Below are 19,301 nucleotides of genomic sequence, written 5' to 3' on the forward strand. Positions count from 1 at the left end.
AAAGTTCAGCTCGAGTCGGTCTAACGGGGCAAAAGGATAGATAGAATCAAACCAAACGTTATACAAGTTTTGTATTGTTGCAAAAAACAGCTTTCAACTTCATTAATGCGCATTACTCTGCTGTTAAATCGACTGTCCATCTAATTTTGAATCACCTACAAGACAGACAATCGAAATCGATTGCGACTGTTAGTAGCAGACGCCGCACATTTAATGCTCAACATTCAAGTTTGCTAAAAAAACATAGGCCGACACATGATCAAACGAGCCACCATAAAACCACTTAGTCGGAGCACTTGGACGTTTGTGGTGGACTGAGTTGGCGAGCTCGTGCCAGACACGAAATGATTGTCACGTCGTGGGTTTGGGTGTTCGACTTCGACGTACCGTGCGCCTTTTCTGGTTAAGGATCCTTTCGGATCTGCTTGGGTTGGGCGTAGCTTTTGAGAGAGAGAGCGTGAGTGAGTGAGTGAGTGACGGGTGTGATTGGTTCTTTGGACATCGCTGTCTTCATTTGTGTTGGCAGTTGGCACGTGCAACTAGGGATGATGTGGTCCCTTCCGGAGAACGTGCATCTCATGCAGCATCCGCCACGTGGATGCAGATAGTTGAGGATCGGTTGATAGTTTGAGAATTGATCCGGCGGAGACTGCGGCTGGGCCAGTGGGCCCAGTGATACGATATATTTTTCCTAAATTATTATTATTATTATTATTTTTTTGGATATGAGGTTCATCCTGGTTAATTTACGCGTACTACGATTACATCCTCAAGAAAACTTTTATATAATTAATGCCGACCAATGAGTGCGAACCTAAGACCTCCCCTAGCCTGCATTTGTTTGCTGGAATAAAGGTGGAGTGGAAAATTCTTGAAAGAAGTGTGGATTTCTTACTTTTTTTTTAAATCCCAAAATGGCTTGATTCAAGGAAATTTGTTTGCTAATGTGGCAGCCCAACTTTCCCACACCATGCCATTTTAAAACCTAATATATTTGGTGGGACTTTGTAAGAAAGTTGAGAAAAGTAGAAAGTGAGACCCAACCCTATCACTTTTCCACAAAACCCTTTTATTTTCTTTTCCTTCTCCCTCACCCCACTACACATGGGACCCACATGTTTTTTTCCCCCACCCCACCTCTGCAAACAAATGCAGCCCTAAGAAAATTGGGCCTTTAACCGCTTTACTAACCCATCATTGGCTTTTTCCTAAATTTGTTAGTCCTACAATCGGGCTTGACATACCTTGTTTGCTTTAATTTGCTTGGTTGGCATGGAATTTACAAGCATGTTTGTTGAAGGGGCAATTTCCTCTCACCTCATTCAAGTTAATTCAAAATTAAATGTAACTTTTAATTCAAGAATAACTATAACGAGTAGTGATGAACTCTTTGTTTATTAATTATTTTATATTTTATATTTTTATTTTATAAGCTTTCTTTATGAATCTATTATATATATTTTGTTAGTGGAAAATAATCAATTTATGTCAATGCAGAGTTGTTTTAGTGGTAAAACTCATGCCTCTTAGCGAAGAGCTTGTAGGTTTGATTCTCGTCAAAGCCTCTCTCTTAAAGATTTAGTCAACATGCGTGCAAGTATTGACTCAAATGAACCTCCGTTTAAAAAAAAAATTACAAATTTAGGATCCTAAGGATTTTGAAAGTATCATTTTCTAGCTTGTACCCAATTCTAAGTTATGTGAACCAAATTACAACCATGTTTAGGTTCAATTTAGAATGAATATATAAGCACCACAATTCGAACTGAAACTTAGTTTCGTTTTTGGTTTCAATTTTAAAATTAACTTAGTGTTTGAATAATAATAGTTGAAGAGAAAAAGAAAAAGAGAAAACAAGAGAGAGACATTGAGGAGAGAGAAACACAGATAGTGAGCACTATAATTTAATTCACATTAATTTACAAGAATTTAGTACAAAGTTTTATATAAAAACGGGTCATTCTTCTTAGTGTTCTAGGACTCCTTCTTCTCATTGTTTTAGGACTCTAGTAGTTGTGGTTCTAAGATTCTAGAGTTACAGTGAGAGTTTACATAAAATATTGACCAGTGTTTTGTACCAATCAGTATCAAACTCTTATTTGGGTTGACTAGAGTCTTTGTGAGTACCAATTGTAGAGTTATTCTTGTATGTAATAACTGATGTTTGATCAGCTGTGGGATTTCTAACAGCAGTGGAACTCTTGAAAATTTGATTAGCTATAAGACTTCTAATAATAGTGAAATTCTTAAAAGCAATTCTAGCCACATATGCTTGAAATAAAGTGGCAGCTACGATGTTGATTGATTTTCCAGCAATATCCCCAATAACTTGATTTTTTAATCAAATTTAGATTGCACTATCATTGCTTCGAATCACACCAAATAACCTCTAAAACAAACCGATTGACAACCCTACAAGGGGTTGGCTCGGTTGCAACAATCGGCTTTGACACCTTGGATGGCTGGCATGGAAATTAAAAGCATGTTTGCTGAAGGAGCAATTTCCTCTCACTTCATTTAAGTTAATTCAAATTTAATTCAAGAATAATTATAACGAGTGGTGATAATTTTAATTTTTTTTTTTTTAATCTTTATCATTTAATTTTATGAGTTTTCTTTTACGATTCCATTACATCTTTTGTTAGTGGAAAAGAATCAATTGATCAAACGTAGAGTTAGTCTAGTGGTAAGACCCATGCCTCTTAGTAGGGGTGTAAATGGATAACTGAAATCCGCTTCAGAATTCCGCATCTGTTTAGGGGTATCCGAATCCGTTCGATTATTAATAGGATACATATATGGTATACCCTTTTCTTACCAAATATTATCCGTTCGATAAAATTATCCGATTAAGTTACTTATTTAGATTTATTATTCTTATTTTTATAAATTTTACCTATGATATGTTACTATTTTTCTAAATTTTCTACAAAAATAGTTACTAAAGTTATTAAATTCTTAAATTTCAAACCTAGTTCTCACAAATTAAAAAAAATAAAGATGTAAACAGGTGGTCGAAAATTTGTACTCAATCTATATTTATGACCATTTAGAAGAATCTACTTAAGAAAATAACTATCTGATTATCATCCGAATCCGACAGAATCCATCCGAAAATTGATAGGATATTATTCGAATCCGTCCGAATATAATAGGATGCAGTTATGGATATACCACTATCCGATCCGAATCCGGTCCGTTTACATCCTTACCTCTTAGTGGAGAGGTTGTGGATTCAACTCTCATCGAGGTGTCTCCTTGAAGATGTAATCAACATGTGCACAAACTGACTCAAATGAACTTAGATTAAGAAGATAGAGGGTCCCCTTTTCTTATGCCCCTGGTTGGCCTAAAACATTTCGAAGGGGGCACTGTACCATTTAGAAGAATTGAAAAGTTGGTTGAAGTGATGTAGAACATAACCCATTGTATCTAGATCGTCTGGAATTCCATAGCTCTTGAGAGTTGATTCAATGAAAGTCCACTCTAATTTGTTATACGCCTTTGCTTAGATGTGGGCCGAAAAGCCCATTTCAGGGCTTAGAATGGGCTTGATATAATTTAGGTGTGATCAGGCTTGATGGGCTCAAGATGCAATCCTAGTAAGTGGATCAAATGCGTCTAGAGTATCAAACATGCCATATTGCACCTAAGATCCGTAAACATCAGGGTGGACGTTTCTACCTGGTTGTATGGCGTCTGCACTAGCACGGGCCTAGACGACATTTTCTACCCTTCCAGGGATTAGAACGGCAATTTATCAAAATCGTTTTTGTACGGAACCCACGCGACCGGATGGCGTCCTCGAAATGAAAATTTTTAAAAACACCCGAACTTTTTCCGAATTCCATATAAGTGTTTCTACCGTACGGAACCCACGCGAAATGAAATTTTTTGAAAAACACCCGAATTGTTTCCGAATTCCCTATAAGTGTGTCTCTCTCACCTAGTCTTCCCGCTAAAAGTATACTTGCAAATTGGAGGAACTGCTCTGGAGTCGCCATGTACTGCGGAAAGGAAGGTTCAAGCAAGCATTCCCAAGCTACGGAAGTGAGCGTCATTGCCAATCTATGGCCAAATTACTTTCAAGAATCTTCCATGGATGATGACAAGCTCGAACTTGCCTTACAGCTCGCTTATTTCTTCTCCAACCCACCTGGAACGAGTCTACTTTCACAGGTACGCACACAAATCATAAGAAGTTCATTCTCTCATCACCAATTCAGTCTTTCTTTCATAATCTCTTTTATTCTTCTGAGAATTTTAGGGTTATAGTGCAATCTTGAGTCTGAATTACAGTTGAGTTATTACCCTACCGTCACTGCATCTCACTTCACTTGCTTTGTATAATTTTTTTCTCCCCCCTTGCTGGCAACATTTATCCCCGTTCTCGGGAATAAGCTATAGGTTAATGTTGTTTCGAATCAAAAAAAAGGGGGGAAATTTAGTTAATCGGCAGTTCTCGGGAAGAAGATTTAGGATTAATGTTATGCTCGAATAAAATGACCAGGTTAAGGACGATGATGGTTACTTCCTCTTGCCAGTTGATCTCCAACAACTTAGGAAAATATGTGAAGTTGAGAAGTTCTTCGTGGAGCTTGAGACAGATCCTAAGAATGCCATATTATGTATGGGTATGGCAGCTCACAAGGTGTGTAGTTAAAGTCATGTTAGTAGCCATTTTCTTCACATTGCATTAAATTATGCATCCGCTAGTTATTAATAGTAGGTACATTCTATACCAGGCTTTGTTGCCCAAGTTGGACAATTGCGTCAAGATGAATATTCGGCTGCATAATTACCCTGAGTCAACGATTGCTTTGAAGAACCTAAAAGGCTGCCTATATTGGTGACCTCTAAATTATTTAGATTTTCATTATTTTCGTGGTTTAAGCGTTGCTAAGGAGAAAGATGAATAACCTCTGTTAGTCATTTAACAGGCAAGCTTGTATCAGTGCGTGGTACAATCGTTAAAGTCAGCACTGTCAGGCCTTTAGTGGTTGAGATGGATTTTACATGCGCCAAGTGTGGTGCTGAAATCATGCGAACCTTTCCTGATGGAAAATTTTCACCGCCATCAGTTTGTACTTTCCATGGATGTAAGAGCAAAAATTTTAACCCAATAAGGTCCACGGCCAGGACTATAGATTTCCAGAAAATAAGGCAAGCACTGCATATTCAACTTCTTCAATGTTATTTCTAGCACCAATATTTGGAATATTACTGATATTTTCATTTGTCTATTTAGACTTCAGGAGCTACTAAAATCTGAGAATCATGAGGAAGGCCGAGTGCCACGAACTGTAGAGTGTGAGCTGACTGAGGATCTAGTTGATGCATGCATACCTGGAGATGTGGTGACTGTTATGGGAATTATAAAAGTAATCAACAATTATATGGATATTGGAGGGGGTATGACTTCTATTTTTCTTTTACATGATGATTTTGCCCTACACATGATGCTTGATTTTATTTCTGTCGGTGAGATTTACTAGGCCATGGTGGCTTTAGCTGATACAAAAGTAAAATTTTGTCATATTTCCTTCCAAGTCTCATATATTCATATTAGGTCTGTATATTAATATCTAATGATTAGGGTTTTTCCCCTTTCTTTTCCTCCACAATTATGGTTTTACAAATCCTTTGTGCATTCATGCCTGGAGAAGTTCTTTTTGTTTGCTGTAACACAAAAGTATAAATAGCTTACTTGTAATTAGATGTGTTCCATAGATGAATGCTGCTCTCTGATTATGCTATTGTTTCATCAAATCTGTTGCATGATTTTGTGTTGTCATGCTAGTTCTTTTGCCCTTTAAAAATTGAGAGTAGATGCTTGGTCATGCCCTTGTTTCATAAATCTGTGGCTGGAAAATATTGGTGCAGGCCTCCAGGCAAGCTGATTGATATTCTTTTTTAGTGACATAGAAGGCTTATCTCTTAGGATACTTCTTGGGGTGTCCATTTTCTATTCCTTGTATATCTGGACATTACTACATTTTGTCCAAGTCATTACCAGCCCTGTTTCCTGCCCCTCATCTATGAAATTTTAGGGACCATGCCATTAGGTTGATTCAAAACGAAACGAACTGCACAAATTCAGATAAAAGTGATTATGGAATTCCAAAATAGGGTCCTTTTTTCAACAGAAGTTGTCCCCAGGTTTTATGAAGGAACATTAATGGATTAATGAATATGCTTTTAATGCCTCGATTACCATATTAACTCGAATAATATATGAGCATGTAACCTGATTCTGCTTTCCCAATGTGGCAACAATATTGGACCTCATCATTTGTACTTAGAACTCCGTGCACTTTCAGGTTCTTTACACTATTTCTTTATGACTGTCATTTTAATGCACATGTCTGTGGCTCATCATGTGTTTATTGAAGTTGATATTTTTGCCTGAAGGAAGAATACATTTTCTTTTGAGAGTAAGAATATAGATTTTGTCGGCTTCTGAATCACTGATGACTATAAGTTTCTGAGGTTCTTGAATAATACTTGTATCACATTTTATGGTGCTTCATTGTTATCTTTCTGTTGGGAGTTGAGCCTATTAGTGTTCACAATTATTAATACTGGCTGTTTCATTTATCTACCAGCTACTTAATTTTCTTTTACATTATTTTACCACAACATGTTGGTGTTACTAATGGAATTCTCCTGTATTGGATGTATCTATGCAATTTTCTTTTTGGATAGGTAAGCTTTTTATTTGGTCAAGAAAAATCACAGAATAAGCAGCCACCTAAAATTTTATTTTTTGCGGGGGGTGGGGGGGGGGGGGGTGGGGACAGTCCAACCGAGGAAGGCATTCTGTCCTATCCTGTATCCCACAAAGGAACAAAAACCTAGCTATACCCTGTATAGCATTGTAAGTTCTTCAAGTTCTGTGAGGAACTCCTCCGGTTCTGAAAGCAGCTACCTATTGTTCACCTTAACTCCTGCCATGTTATAATCATTTGTTATTTTGGATGTATCCATGCAAATTATTTGGCTTTATGAATCCATGTTTTGGTATATGGGGTTTGTAAGTTGTTTTGTCAGTAATCCTCTCAGCTTTCTTTATATGTCTGATACCAACTCAAAAGAATTTTGACAATGTCAGGGAAATCAAAAAACAAGAACCAAGGTTTATACTATTTGTATCTAGAGGCAGTTTCTGTTAGGAACTCGAAGTCCCAGCCTATACCTGAGGATATGCAAGACGGTAGTACTGATGTCAGAGCTACAGAGCTGTTGGACTTGTATTCATTTTCTCAAAGGGATCTGGAATTTATTGTTAAATTCTCAGAGGAGCATGATTCAGATATCTTCCGTCAAATACTTCAATCAATTTGTCCTTCTATCTATGGCCATGAGCTTGTCAAAGGTAGACAAAAGCTCTTACCTCAGTTACGAATATTTGTTGGTTAATCTGATTGTATCGTTTTTAGAGAATTTGTGTAAGTTTTAGTTATCTGTTGCTAATTATCTTGTTGGCCAGAGACAACATCAGAGTTGGTGAATATTTTCTTGTTGGACAATTACTTAAAAATCATCAAAATTGACATCTCAGTTGTTTAACCATGCTCATGCTTACTCATGATTTAGAAGTATGTGTGGTTCTTTTTAAATTCTAGGCTTTGCCCTCTTGTTTCATTATATGAGAATTAAATAAGATTGTCTTGGCATGTTCTAAAAATTTGTTTCTCCATCTTCTTTCGTTTCTCTCTCTCTTTGTCAGAGTGATTATTGGCTTACCTTCTCTTGAAATTTTGAAACTGATTTTTCCCCTCATGTTTGGCAACAGCTGGCATAACACTATCATTGTTTGGAGGTGTGAGAAAGCATTCAGCAGATAAGAACAAGGTCCCTGTTAGAGGAGACATTCATGTCCTTGTTGTTGGTAGATTTAACCATCTCTTACTTTCTTTGTCAAACTTTTGTGAGTTGTTTTGAGTTCTGTTTCTGTTGTTCTGTAAATTGACAGCTTACACTCCTGAGACAAATGAAAGCACAAGAAAACGTAAAAACTTGTAATGAAACCTATCATATTTTTTGGTATCATTGGTACCAATATTAAATTTACACTGTTCATTTTAAGTCAAACTATTATGCATTTGTTCAGCAACTAAATATTAAAGAGGTGATGGATATTCTCAACGTTTGAGTTTTATGTTGCCAGGTGATCCTGGGTTGGGTAAGAGTCAATTACTGCAAGCAGCAGCAGCTGTTTCTCCACGGGGCATATATGTATGTGGTAATGCAACAACAAATGCTGGTCTCACAGTTGCTGTAGTAAAGGATCCTATGACAAGTGACTATGCTTTTGAGGCAGGTATAAATGAAGCCCAGCAATCTTCCTTCAAGCTTTTCATTCATCCGAGTTTTTGGATGAACTTTTTATTGGATCACGGAAACAAGAGAGGGGCAAGGGTGAAATGGGTTAAAAGATGATTAATTATTGATTCCTCCAAGACACAGAACTCCTTAAAGAGGGCTAATGAAGAAGTGGGGGTATATATATAAGGTTGAAAGATGTGAAATTGGGACACAAAATTAGGTAGGGGACTTGCCTAAACATCATTTCCTAGGTCAGACTTGGGTCTAATAGTGTTTCTGTATCTAACTCATACACGAAACTTTTAAGAGATCTACACAAACCCAAGTGACTTGTTCAAACTTACGCCTAGTTGTTTGTACCAAGTTCACCACTAACAATGGAAGAGTTCTTAACTATGAAGATGAAAAGAGCATTTTAAAGCTCAACAGGCAAGATACTAAATTTTAAGGATATTTAAAGGCATCTAACAAGGTTGACACACAAATGAAGGCTCAATGAATGAATCTGACAAATGACAATATAGGCACAAAGTGACAGATTAAATGTCCCTAGTAACCATTTTAAATAGTGCTCAAAGGGGGTCCAAAGAACCTCATCTAAGTAGGGTCCAATGTGCAAAAACCTTCCTTACAGGCGGACCACCATTTTCAGCCAGTATTTTATAGCTGTTTTACAGCTGGTGGCACAGTTTCTGGATTGACACTAGTGGCCTGCCTAAGTGACCAGAAGACTTCTGACTTCTGCTGGTATGAGAGGTGGCAAAGGCCAACTTTTGTTTGGGTTTGCTGCAGATTGTTGTCAGTGGACCAGTTTAATGTCCAGTTCATTGAATCTCTCAGGTATATGATTTGGATGCTAATCCTACAAGTCAGTGATGTGACAGGCTTAGATACCAAAGTTATTGTAACATTCCTAGAATCCTAGTCAAAACAACTCAATTTTGGTCAACTCTCAAGGTTGGTCAACCCTAAAGTGTCTATGGTGTGAGAATTTTCTACAGAGGATTTTACAAGAGATGTCCCAATTTTTACGAGTTACATAGTAAATATCCCAAGTGGAGATGTCTTCAATCTAGTCCTTGATGCATGAAACTCTTGAAGCTCTTGACCCATTGTTGCAATGGAACATCAGTATTGCACAAGATGATAGGACATGATCACTGTTGTATAGTCACTTCTACCAATTATGGATGTTAAGAAACTGTGACTAACTATTAAATGATTGTTACTTGCCACCATCCTGCATACTTGCACCTAATATAAAAAGGGGTGGTTAATACAAATATATACAAATATATTCTCATGATTCAGTTCTCACCAAAAGCCAAAGGGACAATTCCTCAGTACTTATAATGATCTACATGGAGTCAGCGATCTTCTCTTTTGTTTTTCGACATTGTTGATTATCTATAATTACTGAAAGTGTTCTACTAACAAAAAAAGATTCAACTACATTGGTAATTGAGAGGAGGCCACAAAAGCAGGAACTTTTTGTAGGGTTCCTGGGTTCCTTTTTTATTTTTTATTTTATTAAATAAATTGCAAAAATGAATTCTTTATATGTGACCAAGCTATTATATATGTATGGAGAGAAAGTTTCCAGCCTTTCAGCCTTGGGACAAATTTAACCTCTTTGTTTTGTTAGCATGAGCTTCCTTCTTTCTCATGCCACATGTTATATCCTGTGATATCTCATTGGAGGTAGTCTTCGGACATCTACCTACAAATAACCGAATTGTGGAATTACATTCCTCATCCTTTTTCATTCATCTCAATTTTGATTTGTTTCCCCCCTTTATCCATCTTGCCGTGCCTAGTAAGGTTTTAGGAAGGCAGTTGGTAGGGCACATCTTTATTAGGATGGAAGAGAAAGAAGTCGAGAAACCCATGTGATCCTCTCTCCTCTGTATTCGACCTAACCTTATCTCTACTCCATAGACTGGCAAGTCAGATAATTTTACATGCTTGATAAGAAATGGATGAATATACAATCTCTCTGTTGGCATGTTTTAAGTCTGAGCACATTGTGCTACACCGAAAAGAAAATTTTGTTGATTAACAGTTGGCAGTAAATGGAGGTCTGTGAACTACTTCACTGTTGGCTAGAAGAGAATTGTTTCATAAACAGAGTATCATTGTTTTAAGTTTAGAGGACTATTATGCACATGGATTATTATTCACCAAATGATCTTTAAAGTTGAGCTGCCAATTCTAATGATATAAATTCCAAGCAGGTGCCATGGTTCTTGCAGACCGTGGGTTATGCTGTGTTGATGAGTTTGATAAGATGTCTGCACAACATCAGGTTAGTGACTTTTGTTTCTATTGCCGAGCTGAATTAGTTGTGCATAGTGATTTAAGACTTGGGGTTTATCAATTTTCTTTTTTGGGTTCATCTTAGGCTTTATTAGAAGCCATGGAGCAACAATGTGTCTCTGTTGCAAAGGCTGGACTAGTAGCAAGTTTATCAGCTCGTACTTCTGTGCTAGCAGCAGCAAATCCTGTTGGTGGCCATTATAAGTAATATCCTTTTACCATTCACTTCAGGCTCCACTAATATTTGTTATGCTCTGAAAAATGATCTTTCCTGGTGCACCATTGTAGAGTTTTTGGGAAGATGTCGTCAATTTTTAGTATGATAGTTTCAATGACTAAAGTGTGCTTTGTTGGAAATTATGGTCAATAATATGCAATATGAAAAATATGGAAGCCATTTTTGCATGGTCCGATCAATATTTCCTGTTGTTTGATACTTATGTCCAAAGGTCATTCTTCTCCTTCCTCTGCTTTGTTTGTTTTAGGGGGTGGGGAAATTTTGACTGCATGAAATTGGGCTACTTGAAGCTTCTTATCTTTCATTTAATCTTTTTATAAGGCTCCATTTGTTTTGTTTGATTTTTTTTCTTCATAACTTGCTCTATTTATCTAAAAAAATATTTTGTATTTCTATGCCACTTTTTGTTACTTTTCTGCTAGTTAGTGAGAGAGCACATTTAAACATTTTTGAATTAGGATACAAATTCAGATTTCCTGATTGTTTATGAGAGTGCATTTAAGTATGTTGAATTAGATAAGAATTTAACTATTTGAAAAGTATCCTAAATGGGGTGCTAGCCGTATAATAGGTCAAGATGCCAACACTTTTTTTTTTTTTTTTTTCCTGTAAAACATCCATGAAGTTAAAATGGTAGTCATTTTCAAAATTTTGTATTAGGTTTCAAGAGAATATTCACTTTCTTCGAACAAATAGAATTTATTTGCATTAAGAAACATCTACAAGATATTCCTGTTGAAACAAACAGAACCTTAGAGAATCTTTACTGCAATGAAGAACTTTTTACAGTTTTGCTACTCTATCTTTGTGAACTAATAAGTATAGCAGTGAGAAAGACCCTTATATGCTTTAATGTAACAATTTCTTCAGAAGCAAGGCATTGATTTTTCTTTTCTGTTGAGAGTCCAACTTTGGACCATTGCTTGGACCTGTTGTAAAAGGGTTGCCAGGGAAAATGCCTTGTTTCAAGGCTTCCTACTCCTGAGAATTACCATTTGCATAAAGGCACCCAAGTTTAATACTTTCTCCAAAATCAGCCCTCTGTTGCATAGGTGGGTCCAGTACTGGGCAATGGATTTTTTTCCTTGAGAGTTTGACTTTAAGATCCATAATCTATAGAATCTTTATTTATAAGCCATGCTATTGACTTGTTTCTTTTGATTAGCACACCAAGTTCTCTAAGAACTTTGTTTGACCTTCAAAATGCAGCCGTGCAAAAACTGTCAATGAGAATTTGAAAATGAGTGCTGCTCTTCTCTCGCGATTTGATTTGATCTTCATTTTACTCGATAAGCCTAATGAACTGCTTGACAAGCAAGTTTCTGAGCACATCATGTCAGTAAGTTATTGCCTCAAACCTGCATATTATAATGAGTGGTGATATGTAAGTGTCATGGCATGCATTCTTGCTTTAAATGTACCTGAACTTGGCATGGAAACTAGCATTAATTTTTTGAGCATTAACACAGTACTTATTTGGTCAGGACAGCTGCATTTAGGACCTCTGTCCTGATGGTGCACATTCACATGTGATCGCATGTATAGGAGGCTTGGAACTGGGACAAATAAAAAAGATGTTTTCGTGCCCAAGCCTTTTGCATATTACCCAGCCTTACCCCTGCTTTGGGAGGGGTTGTTTTCTGCAAGTTGAAGAATGTTACATGGCTGTTTTCTGAAAGTATTGTCTCTGTTAATGATATTGTAAAATGCATGAATGTGTTATGCAGCTTCATGCAGGATATGGGGAGCATTCTGGATCCAAAAGGCAACAAAGAGGTACTGCTGTTAATTATCTCTTCATTGGATCATCAGATCCAAATCTCTCTTCAACAAAAAAATGGAAGATGTGAAGTACTGCTGTTAATTTTTTGTGCATCGATTCATCTAATCGAAATCTCTCTTTAACAAAACTTGCATCTTAATTTGGGAAGATGTGGCACTGCCTGATGATAAAGACACAGATTTGAGTGTAAAAGGTGGTTCTTTAGCTTCAAGGTTGAGACTTGACCCAAGGAAAGACAGAGATTTTGTCCCTCTGCCTGGTCCACTACTTCGCAAATATATTGCTTATGCACAAACTTTTGTCTTCCCCAGGTGATCTGACATATGCATGTCTATCGAAATTGTTCATGTTGGTTTTATTATGAACTTACCTGGCTGAACTTATTTTTGAACTCTTGTGGCATTAGGATGTCAAGATGTGCAGCAGAAATTCTACAGAAGTTTTACTTACGATTGAGAGACCGAAATACTTCAGCTGATGGTACTCCAATAACAGCTAGGCAACTGGAAAGTCTAGTGAGACTTGCAGAAGCTCGAGCGAGGTTGGATCTAAGGGAAGAAATAACAGTTCAAGATGCTTTGGTGGGTCAATTTAATTGAGTCAGTTTGCTAATGGTGTTCGACTGTTCCCATGATTTAAATTTTTTGTTTTGCTTTTAAAACTGGAATCTGTTATGACCACATTTTGGCATGACGGTTATCTACTGGCCAAAGCATCTGGGTTGAATGGTCCACAGTTCACACCTTGAAAAAAAAAAAGGAAAAGAAAAGGAAAAGAAGAAGAAGAAGAAGAAGAAGAAGAAGGGAACGTGCACACACACTCACACAAAAGAGGATCACCGGCCGTTTCCATTTATGTATGAGTCTATGACCGCAGGTTACAGTCTGAAAACACCATTCTCTATCTGTTAACCATTGAGTGTTGCTGACCTCAGGTATGTGACAACCCAAAATTTGGTTCTTGAAAACCAGACAACACAAGGGAAAGGATATCTAAGCTGTAGATTCTGAAAGTATAAACCATACCCTTTCAAGGAACACCATCTCCAAACTTTCAACTACTCTTAGAAGAATGTTTCTGAAGAATGAGTTGCTCAAGTAATTCATTTGTAGTTCATTCATATTTACAGGTTGGTTGGATGTGATACTGCTAAAATTTGCAGAAAATGAAGTACTACCTTATCCTCGATTGGATTTTGAAGATTTACAACTTCCCTTCAAAACTTAACATTGTGTCTAATAGCTCAATTCCGATTGGGTTCTGTACTCATCATTATTTTTTTCTTGTTTTCTACATGTTCTCTGAATACCTGTAGTCAAAGCAAGACTGTTCTTAATCGCTTCAGATATCCCAATGCATCATCATTTGGTTTTGCAGGATGTGGTTGAAATAATGAGAGAATCTTTGTATGATAAATATGTAGACGAGCATGGTTTTGTGGACTTCTGTCGGAGTGGTGGGATGAGTCAATCGAAAGAGGCCAAAAGATTTCTTAGTGCCCTCCATAAACAATCAGAATTGCAGCAGAAAGATTTGTTTACTGTATCTGTAAGCTGTCTTCCTTCTCTACATGTCTTAGCAGTTGCTGCTACCTATCTCATACTGTAGAATAATAATCTCTCACTGCTTTTTCAGGAAATGTACAGTTTGGCAGATAGGATTGGTCTCAAGGTCCCAGATATTGATATCTTTTTGGATAACTTGAACAGTGTTGGTTATCTACTTAAGAAGGGACCGAAAAAATATCAGGTACTCCTATAATGTGGACAACTCTGAATATCTATACGCAACTCTTAAGTGTTGGAAGGGGTTTCCCACACCCCCTGGGGAGGGGGGGGGGGGGTGTTTGGAGTGGGCTTTCCACATCTGAACCCAGTATACTGGCAGGCTTGGTTCATTCTGTAGGAAATTGTTCCTGATGCTTCATCACAGAATCAACTCAAGTACTTCATATTTATCATAAAATTGCATTTTTATTTCAGCGATTGCAAATGTTGTTTGCTTCCACAGCAGCAGAAAACTAACTGGTGATGTCAAATCTCTTCCCTGCAGGTGTTGTCATCATCTTATTCTCGGAGTCAACAATCATGGTCTCGGGGATAAAAGTCCAGTATGAAGGCGAGGTTGAATTATAATCTTTATTCTTTTTGTTAATATTTTATGTTGTTATAGAGTGCTTTGGCTGCTTCCCATCACTTCTCTGATGCTGAAATTGAATCTATCATGCTGTTGACAATTTGACGAGCTTGAGCATATGGACATGCATGCGTTTTTTGTAAATAATTTATTTGTTAACCTGATAAACTAACGCTTACAAATTCAAGAGTCACATGGGAATCAGTCTCCATCATTCTGATCCAGATCAGATTGGAATCAACTGTGAGTTAAGACAAAACCTTAGAAAATGCAACCAGGGAAGAAAAAACAAATGCATTTCCAACTTTTTTTGATTAAAAAAATTCTTATCTGCAGCACTAAGTTGTTAATTCACATTTCTTCACTAGCGTTTTGAAAGAGTCTAATTTTGTTCTGTAGAACATAAAAAACCGGAGGTGGTGAAAGAAGCAAATGGATATGAAAATGGCAAAACGAAAACCCAACCTGTGGTCGTCAATTACTTTCTGATTACTAGAAATTGATGCAGTTATTTGCTACCAAATGCAGTCATATTAATAATAGATGTATTCACCAAAAAGAATGTATTTACTTATCCTAATAAGTAAAAGCATTCACTGATTAAAAAGAAAACCTGCGGTGTTCCTATTATTTTATTCCACATTAGTGATTCTTACCATGAAAAAATATAGGGAGGGTTCTCTAAAAGGCAGTGTGACCCTTGCAATATCGGTTCAACTTCAGCTGACCTGCGTATAGCCATGATCTCTCCGAATGGTCGAGGTTGAAATATCGACCATTAAATTCGCATTTTTTTCAGTTACAGGAATGCATTTTTTTCAGTTACAGGAATGCATGGTTGAAAAAGTAAAAAAGAAAAAAAATGCAAATTAGGTGGTCGAGATTTCACCCTTGACCATCCATTCCATCATCACTGCAGCTCAATGTGCAACACTGAAGCTCCATCCAGAAGTGTGTGGGGGAAGCATCAACTGGTGCGGTGGCTAATATATTGGGTTTTTTTTTTGTTGGGTCGTAGACATTTGATCTAGTTTGACACAAAGTTAAGCATGCAATTTCAGATATCAACTGAGTGTAGGAATAAAATTTATTTTCCAATAATCAACCATACTGCTTTTTCCTTCTACTTCTATTAGAGAATTAGGAAAAATGAAAGCTCCTAAAGAGTTCTCTAATTGCCCAGAATTAAGAGAAGAAAGTAAACTGAAATCTACATAATTCATATGAAAGCAAATGTCATTGGCTGTGTTCAGCATTTCACAATAGGCCATTTGCCTGATGCGGTGGTGCCCGACGGTAAAAAAGCTTGGGCTGTCACAGCAGCCATGCGAAAATCACCAAAAGATCAGGGCATGCATCTCCACTCCACGTCCGGCCCCTGGGATCCACAGTTGCAGTGCTTTATATCATATTAAAAGATAATAAGTACATCAAATGTTTGTGTAGAACAAGAAATAACATGCCAATGATAAGTTTGTTTACACATTGGATACTAGTATAATGATCTATCAAGTAAATTTCCATTCTGCACAGATTTGTTCAGAGTAGAATAAGAAAAGGCTGAAAAGCTATACAAGAATGCAATAAGATGTACATTTGAAATAGTAAACAGTTTCTCAGAGGTACTCTATCCACCTCCAAAAATCCATGTGGTCTCTTTCCTGCTAAAGAATCATAGTTCCACTCTACAATAACGTGCATGATGTTATCAGAAAAGTATCCACTTGAACAGTAGACTTGACCACAGATGAAGATGAACTTGGACATACACATTTGGATTCTCCATCCATTATGAAGGCACCCATCTTCCCATCTTCTTGTAATTGTGTAAGTTGCAGTCTCTGGTAGTTGACCAGAGTTGCTATTAATCGTTAGTGTCATCGCCGTCAACTGGTTCAAGTCGCCATTCACTCCCATAGTATGAATTTGGAAGTCCCAACCAAAATTTGAAAGCTTCTGCTGCCCTCTTCCTCTCACGCCTCCTATCCTGTCTGGCCTGTGAGGCATGCTTACTTGTAAACATCCTTGAATGCATTTCTACATAAATTTTTTTGTATTTGGTCTTGTTGGGTGATATCCCATTCTCCTCCATGCAAGCCACAATCTCTAAGGCCTTCGTGAAGAAAGCAGCCCTAACACAGATGTCAGCTAGAGTATCAAGAAGCCCTTCATCAGGCTTCAACGGCGGAGGATTTGAAGAAATCTCTCCTTCCTTCTTCCTGAGCCTGTCCTTAATTTCATTCCATAGCAGGAGAGCCTCTCCTGGTTTTCGAGCTAATGCAATCCCATTCGCAAGACTGCCATAAGTAGCCACGTCAGGGTAATGCCCGTCGGTCTCCCTCATTCTCTGAACAATCTTCTTGGCTTCTTCAATAAAACCCAGTCTGCAATATCCTTCAACTAACATATTCCATGCAATCAAATCAACCTTCACTCTTGTGTCTTTGAGCATTTCGTCGAACACCTTGTTGGCTAGCTTTGGTTGACCCGATAAGGCAAAGGCTTTCATCAGTGTCGTGTAACTGATCTTAGAAGGAGCAATTCCACGAGCACGCATCTCGTTGAAGTAAGCAAGTGCCCCGGCACTATCATCTACGAGTATGCATCCATCAATTAAGATGTTGTAGGAGACAACATCAGGCTCGATGCCAGCATCCTCAGCCATATCTCGAAGCAGCTCCCTGGCCTTATCTATTTGGAGCTGCTGGCAGTAACCCTTGAGGAGGATGTTATAAGTAACCAGATTTGCAGATACGCCAATTCGTGCCATCTCTGCAAGTACTTGCCTCGCCCTTTCCATTGAACCCACTTTGACAAGCGTAGACACAACGGTGGTGTACGTGACATGGTCTGGATGGCTTGCAGAATCGCTCTGACGCCGCATTGCCTCGAGCATTCTAACCACATCACCAACGCGGCCATCTTTCATGTAGCCCTTCATCAGAGTGGTATAAATTCTAGAGTCCGGCGAGTAAGTTTTGGGTAACAGTGGTGGTTCATGAGTAGTAGAAACCCGTCTCGCTGATTGAGGAAGCAATTTCACGAACACCTCGTCGTCATCAGTCTTGGTCGAGTAATCCTCGCATGAAGCTCCCCTGAGTATTCTGCAGATATCTCTCCTACCTTCTCTCATAGCTTGAACCAGCTCTTCTGTAGTACCCAAATCATTGAACCCAACATACGCCGCGACAAGAGAGTGGAAAGTAGAAATGCAGGGTTGAATTCCTTCATCCAGAATCCGTTCCAAGACACAGACGAGCAAGTCTTTGCGATTCGCTCTAGCGCAGAGCTTGATCATTACATTGTAGGTAATGACATCCGGCTTCACGCCAAACTCAGGCATTTCGTCGAACATCTGCACAAACTTCGCAATGTCGCCGATATTAGCGCAGGCATTGAGGACAGCATTGAAAGCAGCTGTATCAGGCTTTGCATTGGCTACCAGAGAAGGGTCTGCAAGGCGACGGACACGGCGGGTCACGGAATTGAATAGTCGTAGTGCCTCAGTAGGACCATTATCAGCAGAGGCAGCAAGGCGACTGACGACGGCGCTCCAAGCCTTGACATGGGGAAGGTAACCAGAGCGCAGCATGGACTTGACGATGGAGGTGGCGTAGAGGGTATGACCGGCTTTAGCAGCAGCGACGGCGAGGAGACCCAGGGAGTTGGAATCAAGGCGGTGAAGCTGCTGCTCGTCGCGGAGGCGCTGGATGATGGATTGAGCTCTGGTGAGACCTTGTTTCGTGTTCTGATAAGATAACTGGCAGACCATTCGACTCAGACATGTTGGGCTGGGAAGACGATTGGATTGGGCGTAGCTGTGCCACGCCTCGTCGGTCTTTCTTTCGCGGAGAAGCGTTAGAAGGGCTTTGTCGTCGTCGGCATATTCTTCATCAGATGGGTCGGTGGTGGTGATGGTGGTGGTGGTGGCGGCGGCGACGGAGAGATTGGATTCAGTATATTGGGTAGCATGAGGTGGGAATGAGTGAGAGGGTTTATAGGTGGTGGAGTGAATTGGAGTTGGAGGAAGTCTTGAAATCCAATGAAATGGGAGTGAGAGAGAGAAGGCAGTTGCAGTAATCATCGTCGGTCCATTTACATGGCGAGAAGTGAGTGACAAGCTCTCTGTTCAGGTTCTTCTCTAGGTGGGTGAGAGGAGATAATTACATTGAATTTGAATGGGTGGACAGCGATTGAACCACGTTGAACGATATTCTCCTGCTCTCTTTTCTCCTGGTCCTGCTTTTCCTTTTATTACATGATTTTGCTCGGGTTGAACCATCCAGCAAGATATCGTGGGCCGATGAATTGGGATCATTGAAAAACAAGTGGTCAAGATTTCAATTTCAACCGAAATGCACTGAACCGAAGCAAAATCCTCTATTACATCTATACCAGCTGAAATGATTGGCATACATGGTCGGATTCACATCCTGATATTTTTACATTGAAAAGAGGCCAAATGACAAAGAATTTCAAAAAAATATCTAAAATTAGATT

The 19,301-nt window shown here is 38.5% G+C and overlaps 2 protein-coding genes across 3 annotated transcripts; one reads left to right on the plus strand and one right to left on the minus strand.

Annotated features, from left to right (window-relative positions):
• Window positions 1-3,977: 3,977 nt before the first annotated feature.
• On the plus strand, window positions 3,978-15,244 carry MCM8 (minichromosome maintenance 8). The gene is given in 18 exon segments (XM_089142822.1): window positions 3,978-4,179; window positions 4,511-4,651; window positions 4,746-4,832; window positions 4,834-4,849; window positions 4,941-5,163; window positions 5,249-5,412; window positions 7,112-7,375; window positions 7,796-7,891; window positions 8,171-8,323; window positions 10,563-10,633; window positions 10,730-10,848; window positions 12,092-12,221; window positions 12,610-12,658; window positions 12,814-12,976; window positions 13,072-13,246; window positions 14,043-14,213; window positions 14,301-14,414; window positions 14,718-15,244. Coding segments are annotated over 18 exon segments (2,364 nt in total). The 5' UTR covers window positions 3,978-4,002; the 3' UTR covers window positions 14,769-15,244.
• Window positions 15,245-16,510: 1,266 nt separating this feature from the next.
• On the minus strand, window positions 16,511-19,003 carry HCF152 (Tetratricopeptide repeat (TPR)-like superfamily protein). Of its 2 annotated transcripts, XM_089144177.1 has the most exons (2): window positions 18,244-19,003; window positions 16,511-18,156 (listed from the first exon to the last, which is right to left on the minus strand). In XM_089144177.1, exons 1-2 carry the CDS (start codon window positions 18,883-18,885, stop codon window positions 16,666-16,668), a joined length of 2,133 nt encoding a protein of 710 aa, XP_089000303.1. In that variant the 5' UTR covers window positions 18,886-19,003; the 3' UTR covers window positions 16,511-16,665. The 2 variants fall into 2 exon arrangements, with proteins under 2 accessions (XP_089000303.1, XP_089000302.1); XM_089144176.1 differs by having other exon boundaries at window positions 16,511-19,003.
• Between the last annotated feature and the right edge of the window lie 298 nt (window positions 19,004-19,301).

The sequence above is a fragment of the Hakea prostrata genome, chromosome 2 (genome assembly GCF_041222555.1).
Source record: "Hakea prostrata isolate BN-2017 chromosome 2, UWA_Hpros_2, whole genome shotgun sequence".
Classification (NCBI taxonomy): Eukaryota; Viridiplantae; Streptophyta; class Magnoliopsida; order Proteales; family Proteaceae; genus Hakea; species Hakea prostrata.